This window comes from Olea europaea, unplaced genomic scaffold, assembly GCF_002742605.1.
Source record: "Olea europaea var. sylvestris unplaced genomic scaffold, O_europaea_v1 scaffold1093, whole genome shotgun sequence".
Taxonomy (NCBI): domain Eukaryota; kingdom Viridiplantae; phylum Streptophyta; class Magnoliopsida; order Lamiales; family Oleaceae; genus Olea; species Olea europaea.
In genome coordinates, this window is record NW_019228292.1 from 37,437 (window position 1) to 58,654 (window position 21,218).

A 21,218-nucleotide genomic window follows, 5' to 3' on the forward strand; every position below is an offset into this window, starting at 1 on the left:
GCAAATACATTTTCAAACTAAATTTTACTAGACAAAGCGTAAGCATGAGTTCGACTTTGATTGATATTTAGAAACAATTCAAGCAATTTGGGGCTTGAAACAAAGTCGTTGAAGACTTTTTTTGAGAAAATTAGTAGATTCACGAACTTTTATAAAAATTCACGTGTGTTGGTGATTTGTACATAACTACCAACAATAAGTGGTCAATCATTGCCGATTCACCTCCCTTAATGTTTGTGGACGACAATGTTAGTCGACGTGATTTAGTTGATTGTTGAATTAAAATATTTATTTAGTTTTTCTACATAATACTAGCAATAAATAAATTATAATATTTTTTTTTTGGAATACTGTTTTATTCCCATTTGCTATTGTATTTTTTTTTTTTTTTGGAAACCTTTTTTTTTCCCATTTGCTATTGTATTTTTTTTTTTTTTTGGAAACCTTTTTTTTTCCCATTTGCTATTGTATTTTTTTTTTTTTTTGGAAACCTTTTTTTTTCCCATTTGCTATTGTATTTTTTTTTTTTTTTGGAAACCTTTTTTTTTCCCATTTGCTATTGTTTTTTTTTTTTTTTTTTTTTTTTTTGAAGCTTTTAACATGAGAATCAGTATATATTAAGATTTAGACCGAACTACTGCTATCATTAGAAGGTTTAAGATCCTATTCCACATTTTTAAAAGATTTGGAGACCTCTGCAGCAAATTTTCCATAAAAATACATTAGCAAAAAGCAGAGACTGCGCTCCTGCATGGCCCAATTTTATTGGTCAGTCATTTAACATCCGTCACTGCTTGTCAACGCAGCCCTAATTTCTTCTCCACTATCTCATCTAATCGGTCGAAAATTCTGTCGAAACTTCATAATTTCCCCTAGACGAACTCGCTCCTACTGAGTCGGCCATGTGGAGAAACTCGCTGAGTTTTTCATCCAAACTCGCCCACTCTAATTCGAGTTATTGTCTCCCCTTCTTCCTTCGCACTTCCCCGAAACCTTCCTATCATGCCCTTCTTGGCCGATCTAATTCCACAAGCCCAGAGTCCACGTCGGTGGCCGATCCAGTGAAGTGGTCCGAGTCCGGTCCTGGGATCGTAAATTTTGGGGCTCATGCCGCGTCAGCCAGCGCCGCTGACTTATCGTCGTTAGCGGCTTCGTCGATGGGGAAGGCTAAGGATGTGGCGTACTTGGCCAAGCATTATGGTCGCTGTTATTGGGAGCTCTCAAAAGCTCGTCTGAGGTGTGTTGAAACTGGTTCAGTTCACACACTTTTTTTTTTTTTTTGACAAAATTTTAATTTCGAGGTGTTGGAATTTCGTGACCTCAAGCATAATGTTAGAAATGTAGATCCATCTTATTGGAGAATTTGGTTGGTTTAGAACATATTTTAAATGCATTTCACGTCAGTCAAATTGCTCAATTTTATGGTGATTAATGGATTTGGCAAATTTTTTATTTTTGCTGATTGAAACGTGATATTAATGTACTTTGTGGTACGTGTTTAAGAGCTTAGGCAGAATATTTAGATTTCAAATAGCTAACGTAAAAATAAAGGGCAGCCTACTGACTGTGATTACCCTGTGGTTTGTATATATGTCCGTTTGCAATAGCTTTTGTCACTTAAAATAGATCAAATCTATTTTTCTGATGTAACTGGATTTCTTAATTTACAACTTCTGCATTTGGAGTAGAGGCTCTAGAGGGTAAGGAAGGGGAAGGTAGAGTTGATAATCTGCACAACTGGTTTATTTGCATAGTTTTATCCATTCTCCTTCACTCCACTATAATTAATTATGCATTTTCTGTGATTCCACTCCCCTCGAAGAATAGATCCCTGGATATCCTAATCAGATACTGCTGCTTCTACCCATGCAGAATTTTGTATCACTTAAAGGAATAATCCTGAGGATGAAACAAGAGTGCTGTATTGCTGAAATAACCTCCTCGTATTGTGATTTACATGTAATTGTGCTTGATTGATTTGTCATATGTTTTTAACCTTTTGAGGTGGATTTTTTCTTTCTTTTCCAACACCTGCATGTACGGAAGAAAAAGAAAATTCTTAAATAGGTTCTTACATAAAGAGCTTATATTTGTTTGAATCAGTGATAATTTCAAGAAAAAATTAATCCGTTTGGTCTATACGTTTGTAGATATTGAGTTTGTCAAATTGGGGAAAATAACTCATTGAGTGGGATATAATGAACTTTCATTATACGGGCATGCATATCATTCAGGATTGTTTCATCCAGAAGCTCGATAAGAAATATATAATTAAATTCTGAATCACCTGTATAGAAGGGGGTTAGAGTTAATAAATTGACCAGGATTATTGCGGGGCAAGGTTTGGATAAGATTCCTCCGAAAAAGGGAAGAGGATTGCTTATGCACAAATCTTGTGAGTCTTTAAGATACTTTGCCAAGGAAAAAAAAGAAAAATGAACAAAATAGTTTTGGCATGATTCTTCCGTATTGGTGGGTGACGTCGAGAAAATTTTCATGCATTCCCAAGAAGACAACTTTCAAAAATTCATCCGATTAATCCTCCTTTTGAAGTCTTTTTGGATGGATACATTTTTTATTTCATCTGCAGAGAAAACAAGTAAGATGGGATGTACATTCTTGAAGTTTTGTCGGTCACTAATACATATAATTGCACTAAGTCTAGAATATTCAGTATCGATATGTTATGTGTCTGTTATTATCAAATTGGGGTTTTCATATATCCTCAAACAGTATTATCTTGTGCGTGGATTCTGTGCGTACAAGGTGTTAAAGTTGGGCAAAATGAATTGGTCACAATCAGACAATATCACACGTTCTATGACACCAAGAGACGTGGTAAAGTTACTTCCAATGGTCTGTACCCATTTGTCAAAAACTTTGGCATCTTGATGTAATAGCTTTTTATATTTCTGCTAGTTTTGGAGTACATTTTCTACCTCATAACCATATATCTGAATTACAGTGAAAAATGCTGGCTAACCAATTTGTAATAAATCCTGGTCTATCTCCCCATATAATTGTATCAGACCTTCTTAGCATTTGTTTGATCCCCATTGTTCCAGAATACATTTGTTTCTCTTTTTTTCAACCACACATTCTTTAATAAAATAATATTACACGCAAACCCAAAACTTTTCTTTACTTTTTAACCACACATTCTCCATTAATTTACTATTCCAAAATGCATTCTGCCAAAATAGGGCTCCAACAGGCGCTTAATTTTCTGATTGCTTCTGTCTACTCTAGCAATTTTGTAAGAGTTTCACTCAGTATATGTGTGTTTCCTTTTATGAGTACTTTTATTCAATAGCTGGTTACATCTATATCTTGAATGCTCATCCTCTCATATATCCTTTTTTACATTGTCTTTAGCATGCTAGTTGTTGCTACTTCTGGCACTGGATATATCCTTGGTAGTGGCATTTCCATTGACTACCTTGGTCTTTGCTGTACCTGTGCTGGCACGATGATGGTTGCAGCTTCTGCCAACTCCTTAAATCAGGTCTGTTGCGCTTTTCATTTTAATATATATATATTGGAAATTATAAAGTGAGGTCTGCTTTGGACAATCTTCGGTCATATTCATGGGGACTAAACCTCACGCCATTCAGTGGTATCTTAAGCTTGTTCAAGCATCTGCCTTGAGAGAGAGAGAGAGAGAGAGAGAGAGAGAGAGAGAAGGGAAAACGGAGAAATAGGAAGAAGAAAAATGAAATAAATTTTGTTTCTCTCATCCATGACCTTAAATGAGAAAAAGAAAAGGAAACCAGTCTTCATGGGAAACATGGATATGTTCACTTGGCAGGGTGGAGTTCTTTCTTTTGTCAACCCTTGTTTATTTCCCCGCTGAGGCTCTAGAATCATCAGATACCATCATAATGTTTTATATTCGCTTTATAATCCAAGTTTAGCGACACCTGTAGTCGTATAATCATTGTGTTTTAGTTCATTATGAAGGGAACCAAATGAGAGAGAAGAAGGTCTTGTGCAATTTGCAAAAGAGATGTATCAGTGAGTGGATGCCCTTCTTTTGCATTTTTTAGACAATATGAAAACAAGTAGGTAGTTATCGATTGACTTGCTTGACGTGAAACTAGATAGTGACTGACTATAGTGGGATGCTCATAGTTTTATCATCTGCTGTATCAATTAAGATTTGTTTGATAAAAATGAACACTTGTCGGCTTCCAAAAAAAAAATGGACAGTTCTTTTGTTTCGCATCAAAGCTGCTCACATATAATTTTTAAAAGAAAAAGTGTTCTGTGTATGTGATTGATTCATTTCTATTAGTTGTTCAACTAAATGATGTGTATTATTCTTTTGAATTTCTGTTTACGCTCTCAAAGCTGTTTTCCAGTTTATAATGGATTTTATATATTTATTGTTGATAAATTGAAGTCATTTATTTGCCATGAGTTGTGCTTTAGGTTTTTGAAGTAAATAATGATGCCAAGATGAAACGAACCAGACATAGACCACTTCCATCAGGACGTCTTACTGTACCTCATGCAATCACCTGGGCATCTTCTGTAGGTGTAGCTGGCACTGCTTTGTTGGCCTGCAAGGTTGTCATATGTCTCAGTAACTTGTTTGATAGCTGATAATAGGATATTGTATTCTCTTTTTTATCCCTGGCAAGGAACTGATGTTGCAATCTTTATGCCAAGGTGGCAGGCTAATATGCTGGCAGCTGGCCTTGCAGCTTCAAATCTTTTTCTTTATGCATTTGTATACACTCCACTAAAGCAGATACATCCAGTAAATACTTGGGTTGGGGCTATTGTTGGAGCCATTCCACCTCTTCTTGGGTAATTTCTCTTAGCCACTTTAAAAACATCTTTCTTTTTTTTTTTTTTTTTTTTTTTTTTTTTTTTTTTTTTAATATCTCTTCTTTTAAGATTCTTCCCCACGGAAAATATGCTGGAGGTATGCTTGATATTATTAATCACAGTTATATTTGCAATTGGTGGTATTTTTCCTTTTGTCTGGTTCCATCTCTTTTGAGCAGATAAAATTGGAACATCAATTTTGAGTTCGATGGCCTATGCATTGTTAACATAAAATTTCAGTACGAGTTTTTTGTATCCTTAGATGTATTACTGACATTTTCTTTTGGCTCTGTACATTATTGGATAAACTTTCTTCATTATTAGCTGCACTAGTGTGCTGCGTTAGTGGTATCCTGAGCTTTTAAAATATAACTTGTACATATTTTTCTTACAAAGCTTTTAGTATAATGCCCATAATGCTTAAGAGATGGAAACATGTATTCAATATCTTGCAAACGTGGAAGAAATGTTTTCTTTGAATTCGCTCCACCTCAGATATTAAATTTTATACCTGATTTTATTTATTCTACTCTTGTCGACGGTGAAGTTGGAAATAAAGATAAAATAAATCTTATTAGTCTTTTCCTTGAGTTTCCCCCCCTTACCAGATTAGAGTATTATATGTGATTTTGAGAAACCATTCCATGGTTCAAATTTTTTGGAAAATATCGTCTTTATCTGGTTAAAATGTGTATTAGATCTATTCTAAATTATAATAGTAGCCCTTACTAAGAGAATTTCTGGTATATATTATTTAGTTTAGTTATTTATTTATTTAGACATTCCGTTTTCTACCTACTTATTTTCCACATTCTGCTCTCCCTTGTCAGTCCTCTTCTAGAAAGTGGTGCATCCTTCCAATCGGTAAAAGTAATGTTTCCATGTTTAAATCAAGATGTAAAGTTGCAAACAGACAGTAAAAAAGTGAAGAAAATTTAAACTTGACGTTAATCATACCCTGTTAGCTACACTGGAACCTTCTACAGTGGGTGAGGAAAAGAATTCAGCAGCTATGGTGGTGGTGGATGGTGCGACAGTGGGTATGAAATTGAGAGTGAGACTTTGATTAGTGTCCCAGATTGAAATTAAAGAGATTAGTTTGGTTAGCGCTTAGCAAGATAAAATAGAAAATAGATCTTAAGATTTTGGGAGGCAATCAAAACCTATCTATGAGGTCTTTGTGATGTCTAATTTTCATCATCTTCTGAATCATTGTTTACCCTTATTCACAAACTAATTCTTTGAATTGTCTGCAATGCATGCATGCAGCCAGCTCTATAAACAAGTATGCAACATCCTTATTATCCTAGGATCATCGAGCCTTGTAACAGTTCCAAAAGTTCAAAAGGTACTGCCAAAATACCCAAGTACAACCTAAATATCTTTCTTTTGCATCTTTCTGATGCTGGAATCCTATCACTATCCATTTACCCTCGATTTTCTTTCCTTTCAGTCATTAAATTGATTAATTCTTAACGATATCAATTTAACCCCCTTCCTGTCTTCCCCAATATTTATTTTTGTTTCCTGTCCAAGTTCAGCATAGATTGGTCCCACTCCTCAATGGAAAAGGAGCTTAGATAGGAACCTTTTGTTTACGAACATGCCCATTTATGATGAACTTGTCATTGATTTTCATACTGGTTTTTCATTTTTCTTCGAGCATTGTCTGCTAATAGAAATTTGCTGCATGAACTCACAACCTTCACCTACACGACTTTAGTATGAATAAATCATATCTGGTGTATTACATCCACATGTAGATATCAATAAGATTAATAGTTGATTTGAGCCATGATTGATTAATCTCTTCTTTATTCCTCATAGAGTAATGTGACATTTTTTTTCTTTCTTTTCAAAGCTTGATATCTTCAAAAGAAATTGTGTACTAGCATGCTATAGTTGCAGTCTTTAGAAACTATTTTAACCTAAAATTATAATTTGCTAGCATCCACAAAATTCCATTTTGGGCCACAAATATATGTTAACTTGCCTGACAGTAATTTCTTTCTCCTTTACAAGGTGGGCTGCAGCTTCCGGCCAGATTTCACTTAATGCAATGATTCTCCCAGCTGCTCTATATTTTTGGCAATTACCTCATTTTATGGCCCTAGCATACTTGTGTCGCAAAGATTATGCAGATGGAGGGTATGAGGGTCAAACTATTTTTTATTTCTCAGTATATTAGAATTTATTGTATGACGATGCTTGACTTAAAAGATGAATCAACTTGCTTGGCATGGGAAAGTTACTAGATCAGCTCTCTTGGTAGAATGTTTGTATTAAATGAACCTTTTTCTTTTTGACTTGGTTCTAAATGATCTTCTGCTCTCATGTAGTAACAATCTGCAAAAGTTTAGAGCTTCCGTAGCAAGTAGCAATGGAATTCGTTAGACAAATCTTTACCAAGGGAAATGAAAATTTTACATCACTGTATTTGCATGGTTAAGGAAGTTGGCATTCTAATAAATTTCACTATCAGCTTTGTCATCTTAAGAGTTGGGCGTTTAACCTTTTGCAGATGGACATTATGTCGATTTCTTTAATTGTCATTCATCAAGTCTATTGAGTCTCTAATTTTTACTGTATCTTCTTTCCTTTTAGGTTCAGGATGTTTTCTCTTGCCGATGCTTCAGGTCTGAGAACGGCCTTGGTTGCTTTGAGGAACTGCCTATATCTACTTCCCTTAGGTTACCTTGCGTATGATTGTGAGTTGATTCTACAATTTTTAATTTTTTTTCAATTTTTGTTGAGTCGGTTTACCTTTTTGTTCTTTCCTTGGTTAGTAGTAGGCTAAGTTTATTATGAGTATATAATCAAACCTGCTGCCTTTAATTTAAATGATTAGCTAATTACTTTCTTTTTTCTCAAGAAAAGTAATTAGTGCTTGTGTCCCAGTTCAGCCATTTTTTTGACAAGAGAGCATCTATACTTCTCCTAATTTGTTTGTTCATATTGATTTTACATTTTCTACTTGCCTAAGCTTAATAACCATAGTTAGTTCTCTGTTTTTATAAACACAAATTTTGAGAGAGTCGTCCCATTTGATTATGGCATGCTAGTTCTTCATCGTCTTGGGTAATTAATGAGATTGAAGGTTGGTTTTACTGGAAGTGTGTTTTTGTGGAGCCTGCCTCTTTTATTTATTTTATTTTTTTCCCAGTCTGTTTATTCTGTAGATGCTTCTTATACTTCAAGATCTTCTTTCAAAGGAGACGGGGGCTGTTGCATTTGTATCTAAAAGGAAAATGCTTCCCTGTACACATGCAAGTTTATATTGATGATAAGTTGGATTATGCTACATGTACATTATGGTGTTCATAATGTATGAGTAACATAACATCGTTGGAGAGTTGAAAAACAATTTTTTCAACCCTTTAATCATAAAATTTCACGTGTACATTATGAACTCCCTTATGGATACCATAATGGACATGTAGAATTATCCTAATAAGTTTTATGGCATAATCTGTAGAAGCAGTTGATCTTTCTCTGATGATTATTGTCGGGAGTACTATTTGCATTCTTAATAATGACTATCCGCAGGGGGTATAACATCTGGGTGGTTCTGCATCGAGTCGACGATACTTGCTCTTGCGATTAGTTGTACTGCAGCATCCTTCTGCATGAACCGGACGGCAAAAACAGCCAGGAGAATGTTCCATGCTAGCCTTCTTTATCTTCCGGTGTTTATGTCTGGCCTTCTAGTTCATCGTCAATCTGACAATGAGCAGTCTGTGCTAGTGGAGAAGTCACATAAGTTCGTTGAACTTCTTCCTTCCCTGGAAAGTATTGAAGACTATGCGGAACACATTCCTCAGAGAAAATATAAACGTGATGGGGTCGGTTCTCAAGCACGGCCACCTGTGGCATACGCCTCAGTCGCGCCATTTCCTTTCTTGCCTGCTCCTGCATATGTTAGTAGCTAAATTATTTCTTCTTTATAAGTTTAAATAAAAAAAGGAGGAAAAGCCAATGGGGTATACTTTTAGATTTTGTTTTTGATGTGAGAAAAATTCAGTAAGTGGTGTAGAACATATTGGCTCTACGATGTGAGCTGTCGTGTTGATTTGTATATGCAAAAAGGGGCGAGTAACGTTTTCGTTTGGGCTGCTGCTGCTGCTGTGGTCCGTTCTATTTTTTCGTGGAAAATATTGATTATTTCTTTGGGATTTAATTCTATACTTAATGTAATTACATAACAAAAATCTTGACACGATTACATGGATAGAGAGAAGACCTTATTCAATAAGGTTTTAAGCCTCTCTTTGGTAGGATTATAATCAGATCTTTTTTGTATATGTTGATACGAGTTAATAAAATGTGTCGTTAAACTTAAAAAGTTGTGGATCTCGTGAAATATGTGATTAAAATTTATTATTGAATTTAATCAAGATTTTAATTTCTATCGAACAGTAGCTAAATTTATTTTACATTGAAAGTATAGTTTAACAGGGTTATGTAATTATGGAGTTTGATGCTTTCAGTTTACCCTGAACTTTTATAATGCGTAGGTTCGAGGAAATATTTATGCAATGTTTGTGTAATGTTATAGTAAGTTTGTGGATATCTACATCGTCAACTTCTATTACTTATGCTAACGGAAACTAACGAAGTGATTGAATTATTGTTAAGTTAAATTTTTGTAACCCTCACAATTGAATTTCAATGATCTAATCAACGTTGGGGGGAATTTTAGTTCAATAATGTTATTTGTACATCAACATTTTGACATCATTCTTGACATTCCATTGTTTTCAAAACAAGTGTTGGCAGGAAAGTGTTTTTTATTTTCAAACTGTCCAATGTAACATCGTCACGTGACACAATGTAATGAATAGTGTCAAACTCAATGTACAAGTAGCATGATTCATTTTAGTTACCTTCGGTACGATTAACCCTATTTGGGATTAATTAGAGTACATAATATAATAGTTTGGCAGCGAGACCAAACATTAAAAGGCAAAATATGAGTTTGTAGGTTAACGTATACGTCAAAATAATTTTGCGCGATTGATAATTTAATATTGAGTATGTGAAATTAAACATACTATTTCCTTGTTTGATCTAAATTTGATCACTTTATAATCATATATTTTATTAGCATCTATCAAAATTTATAAAAAAATTTGATTTTAAGTTAAATCAAATAGAGGTTATACTTTATATGTTTTATTTTGTACAATATTTTCTATGCGATGTACTATAGAATGTTATTGTGATGTCTTAAAATGAAAGAAATTAATTTTTATTTTTATTTTGTCCAATATTTTCTACGCGATGTACTATAGAATGTTATTGTGATGTCTTAAAATAAAATAAATTAATTTTTATTTTTATTTTTTGGAAAGTTGAGTAGAACAATTTACACCGCCATAAAAGTTGAGGGTCTTGGTGAAAGAGAAAATCGTCAACATATACACTGTACACACATATTTCCTCTGTAATTCAATCGGTCAATCGGCCGGGAATAATCGTAAAGAAATGGCAGTGAGACAGCGGGCGGTGGCAGCACTGCCAACACTTCTGCGAGCGCTGCGAAAAGAAGGAATTTCGAAGCAAAACCAGCCGTTGCCGTCCCTGAGAAGAGCTTTCTCTCTCTACGATCAGATCAATCTCATAGATAACGTCCCCGAAGACCAGCTCCGCTTCCAAGAGTAATCTTCTATAGACATATTTGTCCACAATATAACCAGTTGTTTTCATATTGAATGTCCTATTCGGTTTATCTGACTAATTTATTTGTTAATGGAAAAACCTTTGAAACAATAATTTGCCGCTCGAATTTGCGGGAGTGCGCTTGTTTTATAATTTTAATAAAGGTTAATTTTTTTATTACGTGAATTGTTTTGCTATAAACAAAAAGGCTAATTCAACAAAACTCAGGAAGAGATTCAGATTAAGCCAATAAATTCGTGTAAGATATTTGAATTGCAGGGAGTAGCGTAGTACAAATCCCTTAGTATTTTTCAGTAAAATTGTTGCGTTGCTTCTTTTCATAGAATCATTTCGGAATTGTAATTGCTTTTACTATCGGTTATTTATTAGCTATACATTAGCTTTTCTTGCATTGCATTTTTGGTTTTGATATAGACCTATTGTCTTTAACTACTGAGGGTGCATTGATATAACATTTTCTGTATTCTCATGCATCTCTATGCTTTTTTCTCTTTTCCTTAAAGTTCCGCAGCACAGTGGTCTATATTCCTGCATCTTGTGATTTTCTTCTCTCAATATCTGACTTTTACAAAGTACCTCCTTCAATTAAATCAAAATATGTATATGCACATAATTACATTATACAAAATTTTTATTTACACATCTTATCAATTCATTAGATTTGTTTTACCTTCTCAGTTACATTTTGTTATATGTTGTCCTCAATAATTCTTACATCTGTGGTTTAATTCTTAATTAGATTTGCATATTTTTTTAGGGACATCAGAAAAATGGGAAGTTTGTCTTTTATTGTGTATTATCTTGCACAGCATGCAACTTTCAATCTTTTCCATATTTGTCTACTTATATTAATTGTACACATGAATGGATCTTAGGTGTGCTTGTACATAATATATGGTGGAAGCAGTCTGAAGCTTTTTTTTTTATTTTTTCACGGGTATTTAACTCCACCTTATCTTTTTATCTTTTGTCAGGTTTGATGATACAGGGTTCAAAGTAAATGGGGTCAGGTATGAAGGTAGCTTGCTTTGTGTTGGAAACTTGCTGATGTCTTGGACTCCCAAGAAGTTCTCAGAGATTACTACTGAAAGGTACTTCAGTTGTAAACGTTATATCTCAATTTCATTTAATTACTGCTTTATTTTTGCATGGAAAGAACAAACTCAATATGAAATCCACTTTTTTTATTTTTTAAATTGTTGATTTTAAAAGTTTGCTTCAGATTTCTCAAGAATTGAAAGTGTATAGGAGAAAAATCTAATTTAGTCGATATCTTCAGCTAATTTCTTTTAGGTTGATTTGATTGACGTCTAGTTTTTTATAGCCATATCATCTTGGAAGTGTCAACTGATTGTTGGCTGAAATTTGTTATCAACTGTGAAACAGTCATTCAATGTGTGAACAAAGTTGCAGACTTTATTGGTTTTGGCTCCAGATAAATGGAAGTCTGGATGACTGTCTGATGTTTTTTAATGCAAAAATGTCTTGACATCATAGTCAATCACTTTCTGAGGTCATTGACATTTGACATTGCATAGGTTGAGACACACAATTTAAGCTTTTACTTCTTTAGATTATAAAATGATAACATAGTTGTGTTAGTTTTTTTTTTTTTTCTTTCCCTGATATACAATGATAGTTCTTGGTTGCTTTGGGTTTCGAGGACAACAAATTGGAAATTTAAAAATGAATTTTCACTTTTTGTTTTTAGGTATTTAGTTTATGATAACTAATTTATCTCAGACAAAATAACAATGACCTGTTGATTTTGTGGAGTTATTTCGTGCATTCTGAATCCATTTTCTTTATTTGATTTTCTGCAGCTTATCTATTTTCCAGACTGTACGGCCAATACCTGGTGAGAAGTGTAACAATATCTTTTTGTGAAGAATTTGATGCACAGTTTATTATATCATGACTGTGGTATCCCATCTTTCTGATTTATATAACATTTTGATCATGAATTTTAAGTCTTACTGAACTTCCCTAATACCTGCTTGTGAAGAGTAAACCCTTACAAGGTAAGTTATGCTCGGAAAGAATGATGGCTTTTTGGAAGAGAAAGTTTAACTTGTGCCACAATGCTGGGGGGAACTGCTTTAGTGCTTTTTATTAACAATCACTGTCATTTATTAGCTGCTTTCATGTTTTAGCTTTACTTATTTGCCTTCGGCATTGTATAGAATATTCTCAACAGACATGAAAGGATCTTTTAACAGAAATGGTTGCATTATCTAGTTTTGGTTTACACATTAGAAATTTTCTCTGCATAATTATGAGTGTACAAATTTAAGGTTATACACCATTTTAATCCTTGAAATTATTCTGCTTACCAGATAATGTCACAGTACTGTACCGCTGTTGTTTTGTCATCACTTTTGCCTGTGGACTTCAAACTCCAGAATAATTTTATCAATGGGAAGCGGTTCTTTATTTATGATGCAGGGCTGTTTGAATATGCAGACTAAAGAAAAGAAAAATGGATATCTGATCCCTGAACCTTTACACTGATTTCGTCTGTTCGCCTAGAAAAATAAGCCTGTGGAAGAACCTAGTCTCATGATCTTTTGCTACTTTCAGAACTCATTGAAAGTTTGGAGCTCTGCATGATGTACAGTCTCTACCCAACGGAGATAAATTTTCATTGTTACTTTTTTAAACTGAAATTTCTAAACTTGTCCTGGCTTTGAGTACTCGTCCTTGGACTTGAATTTTTAAGTGAAATGCTATTCAATGGTTAATTCACAGTCCAGAAAGTGATTGAGAACATATCATGGGTCCTGCACTTGGTTTTTCCCTATGCATATGTTATTGCTCTTTCTGAATCTTCTTATGCGACCTTTTAAATGGAAAGCAAGAACTCTAGCTGTAATCACATACAAACTGCTATGTTCATCGCTTATTTATATAGCTAAGTCAGACATCTGATGATTTCAGAAATTTTGATTCTTGGTTGTGGAAGGAACATTCAACCGATAGATCCTCAACTTCGTAGCTTCATTCGTTCTACTGGCATGAAACTGGAAGCAGTTGACTCAGTAAGTATTTTCTGTTACCCTCTCAAATTTTATGTTGTAAGCATGCTTTTTGCATTGCAAATAGTGTATTTAGATTGGCAGCTCTCACCAAGTCTCATCTCATTTAAGTTAGCTCTGTAAATAAGAAAGGGCAGAGTTCAGACTGAGGATCCTAATGGAGTCATATTTATCACTGCCACATGGAAAATTATTGTGTTGTGATTCTTCATCTTACACTACGTGGACATGGAGCTTCCCAGTTTGCAGTATCGCCATTTCTGTCTCACTTCTCCTTACCCCCCTATCTACTCATCTAGCTACAGCATCTCAATGCTGCTTCTTCGTGCACTCTCTCTTTCTTCAACTACTAATACTTGGCATCATTGACCTACCATCATCAATTGCCATGACCCTATTTCTTTCTCCTCTGTTAAATTGATATGCAGAGTCTCAAAGTGATAGTTCCTTCTAATCAAACTCGGCTTATGATTTTCTTAGTAAGCTGTGTGAAGCCATATGGAAGGGGAATGGTGAAGAGATGAATTTCTGGATCTGGATTATGAGACGTGATCAACTAAAAATACGCTTGGGGGTCAGATGAGAAATTACAAATGACGCATTATGCTCAAGATTTGGTCATTGTCAAAAAACCGTTATGAATGCAGTTTGAGACTTGAAACGGGTTCAAACTTTTGTAGGGATCTCATGAATTTTGAGGATCTTATTTTTTCTGACTGGAACTTGCATGAGAAAGGAGTTGGAAGGGATAAGAATTATTGTTGGTTTTTTGATGTTTGCCATTGTTGTGAGTCTTGTCTAATTCTGGAGAAATGCTCAATCAACAACGATTTTGATCCTCTTCTATTCCCTCTACAGATGATTTGCCTAAGTTGTTATGAGACTTGTTTTGTTGTTGATGAAAAATGAGGCGTGAGGTTGTGCACTGTTAATATGGAACTTTCCTACTTCCTAAGGGTGCAAACTAATGATGATGGAGCAACCTGTAAGAATATTTTGGAGATGGTGGATGTAGGAGTCTTTTAAGAGACTCTAGTCTGAAATGATTGCTCCCATTTTACTAGTAACTAATAATGCATAACCACATATGGCATTCCAAAGATATGGCACCTTATTCTCACCACTGATTAGAAGAGATGCAATGTACCTGTAATCAGACCATGATCACAAATATGAAATATCCTATGTGGCACACACATTGCTAGAGAGAAAAATGAGCAAGGAAGCTGGTGTTTGTTTGCCAAACTTAACCTGCTCATCTACATACCTAAATAGATGTAGAGGCAAGTTGGTGTTCAAAAACTTGCCCAAATGCAAATATGTTGATTGTTTCATATGATAGCATCATGATATATAACATTGTGCTTTACTTGACACAATATCAGCTCTCTGTTTGGCCACTTAACACGTTTGTATGTCATCAGCAGCTTGATCACATTGCATAAATATCACCTATTTTGGGTGTCGACTTCTATCTCATCTTCTGTATACTGTCCTGATCTATTCTTCTCTTCTTCTTATGTTGCAGAGAAACGCTGCATCAACGTACAATGTATTGAACGAAGAAGGCAGGATCGTAGCTGCAGCTCTTCTCCCATATGGGGTCACTTCTTGAAGCCTATATTCTAGATCAACATGTTTCCAGAGACAATATTGCTTCCTGCGTGTATCTCCCTCTTTAGAAAGATATTAACAACAGGTCTTCTTTTAGTGTGTTCCTCTGTCTCGAGTCTCAAAGAGTTTTTGTTTTGTTTGGTATGCTTAATTCTAAGGAATCAGGACACGAAACCCGTTTAAAATTTCAGAGAGTAATTCAAATAGATGTAGGGATTGACCTGTTGTATTTTTGGACAAGCCACAGTTTGGGAACTTTGGATGGATTATGCTACAAGTGCATGTGCATTTCATTTTTACAAAGCTTTCGTTTGTGTTACTTGCACTAGTTGCATTCTGCTTTCAATTCTACTAAAACAGAGTAAAGAACGTACCATAATAATGTTCTCAATTGACGGCAAGTGTAGTTAAAGGTCCGTTTGGTGGAGTTTTTATTTTGGAAATCAAGTTAAAAAGTACTGTGGACATTGTGCAAAAGTGCTTTTTAATTTTTATTCATACTAATGGACCAAGCATTATTTCTCTATTATATAGCTCATAATTTATTTTTTCTATACAAAATTTATAAATATTGAATATGAATAGAATATTTTATTACAAATTATTTACATGATGTGCGGCATTTAATTTCATTAAACAGATAAATATGACCTATAAACAAAAGCAATGAGGAAGAAAAATAAAACAGATAATGGTGGGATGCTACTGTTCAATTGGTTGGAGAGGCCCGTGAGTGGTTGGATTGATGGAAACATAATGGCTTCATTTTATTTTTATTATAATTTGAAAATATTTTAAAATTTAAAAGTTTCATCGCATAATTTAGTTTCCCGTAACGGTTGGACGTAGAGTTTTTCCAAATAAATTATTGAGGTTTCTTCTTTTCTTCTAATATTAAAAAAGTTCAGTAACGACACTTGACAAATAAAAGTAAAAAGTGAGGTTACCATCCTCAACTATAACTTTATTTTTGTGGGGGAGATATCTTCAACCTCTTCTTTTTATTGCCCCACCATTTATAAAAACGAAAACAATTTGAAAAATATATTAAATCTCTGTTCGGTATTAATTTAAATCAGATTTTAATTTAAATTAAAGTGAAACAGTCGATATTAAACGCATATTTCATGGTTCCTACGACTTTTCAGCTATACACCTCAAAAACTTTTATCAAAATCTAATAAAAATCTAATTTTAATCCCTATCAAACACGGGCTAAGTTGACAAATGCATTGCACATGATTATATAATGGGAGGAAATTTTGACAACATTAATTGTGAGGCATTGTGTTTAAAGGCTTTAACCCCCAATTTAGTGGGGATTAAAATCAAATTTTTAGGAGATTTTGATGAAAGTTGATGAAATGTGTTGTTGAAAAGTTGTGAAATTCGTAAAATATATTATTGAAATGAATTGTTAATCTAAAATTTTAATTTTAGCTAGTACCAAACATGGGCTAAGAATGAGGGTTTTTGTTATAGGAACTATGAATGAATTAATAAATGAAAGAAAGTATAGAAGAAATAAAAATTAGAGATCTGAAGTGCAAAATATAAGGTAAAGGTTGAGAATTTCTTCCACAAATTCTTCTTTTTCTCAATTTACTCATTTTTTTTATTTATAAAATTATAATTAGCTTAGCTCAGCCAAACATGCACGTTTCCCGCACGTACTGCTTCCCTCTATTATCAGTTCTGACTAGGGCTGTAAGCAAAAACCGTAAAATCGAACCGAAACCGCATTTTAGAAACCGTCGGTTTGGTGCCACCTGGACCCAGTCAACAAAATGGTTTTGAACCGAACCAAACCAAACCGGTCAAAATGGTTTGATTTAGGTTTGAGAATTTTAATTGCGATTTAAAATCAAACTGAACCGGCAAAAAATATATAAAAATAAAAAAATAAAAAATGAAATTTTTTGAAAATTCATCCAAATATGTAAAATTCAATAGTTTTGTCATTTGTGGGTATTTTTATCAATTTCTAATTTTCGAATACATATATATTATTATTATTATTATTTAATAATCCCAATTTATATTTAATAATCTCAAAATTAAGGTAATCTATCAAAAGCCCTTTTCCTCTTCATAATTCAGATAAACTTCAGCTGACACCTGACACAGTTTTGAGCCACCGACACCACACATACTTTTTCTTTAGATTTTTTACGCCTCTTCAAAGTTGAATTGTAGTCCATTACATCAAATCGAAGACAAAGAGATCCTAGGCATTTGGTGATAATATTTACTACGAATAAAGTTTCAAATTAATAATTTTTTTGAGCAAACTGAGGTAAGAATCTAAAATTAAATGCGTTTCGTAACATATAAACGTAATTTGTGTAATTGTTATGTTTAGATATTATAAACAACTGCTTTATTATTGTGGTTGGTTATTCTTTGTTTAATCAGTAACATTTTTTCAGATATGATGATCACGAGGTCTTGTTGGATATCACTATGCTTTTTGGATTTTATATCTCGTTTAGTAGACTTGTATTGTAACATTATCATAAAGTAATTAGCATAAAAAAGGTGAACAAAAATGAAAAAAATTATGTTTTAGTTTATTGTGATTTCACTTTGATTTAGTAGATATTTAAATTTATAGTAGATATATTTAGTTCCTGTTCGACCCATATTTTTCATGTTATCATAATGAGAAAATTGACCGTTGAAGAGGAGGCTGGAGGGTCCCACGCATGAAACAACAAATGTAGTTGGACTCGTGGGATAATGGTCTAAATGTTCATTTTTTTTGTCCCAAAAATTTGATTCAAACAAGAGTTTAGATTGTTTTAGATTTATAGCTAGTAAAATATAAATATATATTGAATTCAATGAATTGATGTCATAAAAGTAGACAGACAAAAAAATATACGGCGAAATCGACGATTTAAAATCGGACTAAATCGTTAGGTTTAAATTTGAGTTTTTTTCAAACCGTTCAAAATGGTTTGGTTTAGGTTTGGATTTTTCTCAAACCGATTTAAACGGTTTGGTTTGAAATTTTATCAAAAACCGGTAAAACAGGACCGCTTACACCCCTAGTTCTAACCACCCAACTTGGATTTGAGAGGGCCATGAACTTGGGAAATACATCTAAATAGCTTAATTAGTAGGAAGATTTTTGAAATTAGGCTAAGAAATGAAAACATTTGAAAAATAGCCTTCAAATAACTACCCTTCCAAAAATACCCCTTATAGAGAAATTGCAACCAAAGTCACTACAATGTATAAAAACCTTCAAATAGGTCCTCAAGAAAATATAGATCATAAATCTTTAATAAATTTAAATCCAAATATAATACAAAATTTTATTGATCTAAAAAATGCAACAGAAAGTGACTTAAACTATTTAGAAGAAGATCTGAAAGGATTCTTTACAGAATATTTAGATCCAAAATTAAAAAATAAAAACGTTACTATAAATAATAGTACAATAAAAACAGAAAATAATATATATAAAATAATTCTTAATCTAAGAAGAAGAATTAAAGAACTAAATGTAATTATTAAAGAAAAGGTATTAATAGAAAATGGTGAATTTTATAAATTCTATTGTGATATTTTAAATACCTATGAAGAATTTAAGTGGCTCAAAAATATTAACCCCTCCGCTGCACACTCCGACAGAATGGTATCAGAGCCATGTTACGAACCAAAAATTATGATGAATATAGTAGATGAAGAAAATATAATTGAAGAATTTTTGAAAAAAGTCGAAAAACATAAAAAACCTAGTTATCCTTATTTACTTAAAAATACCACAAATGAAAATTTTGGGAATACACATAAAAGATTAGAGAATTTAGAACATAATCTACAAATAGGAAATGCCCTATTAGATAAAAACCTTAGAGGAAAAGATAGGATTATAATTAATCCACCCCAAGATTTTAGAATAACACAAAATAAAGGAAAAAAAGCATGAAGAAAAACAATATATGATTACAGATGTAGAAGAAATAGAACAAAAATTCTTAGAATCTACAGGAGAAGAGTATGAAGAATATAAAAAACAGTTAAAAGAATTAACTGAAAAAATGGAAAATACAAAAATGAATATTAATCCATCTTCAAGTCATGATATAAAAATAGAATTCAGTAGTGATGAAGAACAAGATTATCCTTATGGTACTACAATACCACTTAAAGATGGTCTTAATCAATATAGAAAAACACAGAAAAGATACACTGGAAATGTAAGAAAACAATCCATAAAAGAAATAAATCCAATGAAATCTTATAATGAACCAATCCACACAACAGGAGTATGGTTAGATCTAGACTATGTAGATAAAGATAAAGCTATTGAAACATGGATAAAAAGTACAGATTTAGCTATACAATTTAACAAATGGGAAACATATACAGCTTTTGGATTTATAGAACATACATTCAGAGGAATTGTTTCTGAATGGTGGAGAAAGTTACCAGAAATTATTAAAGGAAGAATAAAATATGGAACAAATAGAACTGAAGTATTAGACAATAGAAATACTTTAAATGAACAAAACATACAGGAAATATTAAAAAGATTTTAAAAGATTTTAAAAACAGAATTTCTAGGAGATAGATATGCTTCTAATGAAAAAGAAAGATAAACAAAATATAAAAACTCTTAGAATTTATGAAAAATTCCAAGAAGATAGTGATATAGAACCAATTGAATACTTTGGAGATTTAAGTAGTGAATGTAGTAGTATTTATAAATTAGATACATCTTCATCAGAAGAAGATTATGAGGAGATAGTATATATGAATCAGGAAATAACTTTTGATATTAAAAAATATGCAGGAATCACTAAAAAGATATTAGATTTACAAGAAAAAGATGTATTCCATCAAGGATTTTTAGAAATTTTACCAAGGGTAAATAAAACAATTGTAAGTATGAATTATAAAGAAATGTCTATCAACATAGAAGATACTATAGGAAAGGCAAGAATTCCTATAATCACAAAAGAATAGGTAAAACAAAAACTATCCAAAATCCCAGAAAATGTATGAAACAAATTAAAATGTATTGAATTAGGAGGAGTCCAGATAATGGTAAAAGGATTTTTTAGAGAAGGTATGAATAAACCAATAAAAATATACTGTATAGACAACAGAATCTTACAAGATCCTATAGACGCTCTATTAGGAACAGTTGTAGGAAATCTAGTCTATCAAAAGATAATATTTACAATAAAACCAAATTATGCAATATCATTAGGTGATGAAAATATTGACGAAAGTTTCAATCTATATTATAGAATTGGAAATTTGAAAATGTTAAGGAGAAGTAAGGCTATTAGTATAAGTATAAAATCAATTTTTGCTTTTAGTACTAGCCATCAAAACAACCTAAGGAAAATAACTGATAACATTATCATACATAAAGACTTTGAAGAATTAGCACAATATATACCTCCTAGGAAATACCAAGAACATGAAGTTACTATACCAGAACAGATAATGCTTGATTTTCACAAACAAGCTAGAGAAATTAATTCTGAAGGAAAATTAATAAGAAGAAATAGTGTCAGCTTAGAAGGAGACAATCTTATTGCAAGATTTCCCTCTAGACAAGACTCTAGGATAAGCAGACTTAAAAATTTAAGTATTGCTGAACCATCAAGTTCACAATATTACATTAAGACAAGATACGTAAACCAAGAAGGATTTAAGAAAAATCTTCTTGTCCTTATAGATACTGGAGCAGATAAAAGTCATGTAAATGCCAAGTTTGTTAATCATCTAATAGACTTTGAAATACCAGAACCATATATATTTAAGGATTATTTAGGAAATAATCTTGAAATAAGAAAATATGTTAAATTTCCCTTTATACTTGTAGGAGAGGATCAGAAAGAATATACTAAAGAAATAATTCTATACAAGGATGATATGGAGTAGATCGTTCACCTATTTTACTAGGAATGAACTTTCTTGAGAAATATAGTCCTTATAAAATATGCCAAAGATATTTAAAGATAACAGTTGATGATAACCCAATCATCATATCAAGAATAGATGAAAATATGAAATCATTGTTATCATGGAAAG

General features: G+C 32.7%; 2 protein-coding genes across 2 annotated transcripts; both read left to right on the forward strand.

Moving 5' to 3' along the window:
* Positions 1-842: 842 nt before the first annotated feature.
* On the forward strand, positions 843-9,119 carry LOC111373234 (protoheme IX farnesyltransferase, mitochondrial). Its single transcript, XM_022995740.1, has 7 exons — positions 843-1,237; positions 3,376-3,505; positions 4,432-4,569; positions 4,679-4,812; positions 6,856-6,981; positions 7,438-7,541; positions 8,380-9,119. Exons 1-7 carry the CDS (start codon positions 903-905, stop codon positions 8,760-8,762), a joined length of 1,350 nt encoding a protein of 449 aa, XP_022851508.1. The 5' UTR covers positions 843-902; the 3' UTR covers positions 8,763-9,119.
* Positions 9,120-10,219: 1,100 nt separating this feature from the next.
* Positions 10,220-15,464, forward strand: LOC111373235 (NADH dehydrogenase [ubiquinone] 1 alpha subcomplex assembly factor 3-like). Its single transcript, XM_022995741.1, has 5 exons — positions 10,220-10,490; positions 11,487-11,603; positions 12,336-12,370; positions 13,450-13,550; positions 15,076-15,464. The coding sequence occupies exons 1-5, from the start codon at positions 10,318-10,320 to the stop codon at positions 15,160-15,162; spliced, it is 513 nt and encodes a 170-aa protein (XP_022851509.1). The 5' UTR covers positions 10,220-10,317; the 3' UTR covers positions 15,163-15,464.
* Positions 15,465-21,218: the final 5,754 nt, after the last annotated feature.

Excerpts from the sequence above, each read along its gene's own strand:
- LOC111373234 (XM_022995740.1), top strand. The coding sequence starts at position 903 with ATGTGGAGAAACTCGCTGAGTTTTTCATCCAAACTCGCCCACTCTAAT. Across the intron at positions 1,238-3,375 it reads CTCTCAAAAGCTCGTCTGAG|CATGCTAGTTGTTGCTACTT; the intron begins GTGTGTTGAAAC and ends CATTGTCTTTAG. Across the intron at positions 4,570-4,678 it reads CTGCTTTGTTGGCCTGCAAG|GCTAATATGCTGGCAGCTGG; the intron begins GTTGTCATATGT and ends CCAAGGTGGCAG.
- LOC111373235 (XM_022995741.1), top strand. The coding sequence starts at position 10,318 with ATGGCAGTGAGACAGCGGGCGGTGGCAGCACTGCCAACACTTCTGCGA. Across the intron at positions 11,604-12,335 it reads TCAGAGATTACTACTGAAAG|CTTATCTATTTTCCAGACTG; the intron begins GTACTTCAGTTG and ends GATTTTCTGCAG. Across the intron at positions 13,551-15,075 it reads AACTGGAAGCAGTTGACTCA|AGAAACGCTGCATCAACGTA; the intron begins GTAAGTATTTTC and ends CTTATGTTGCAG.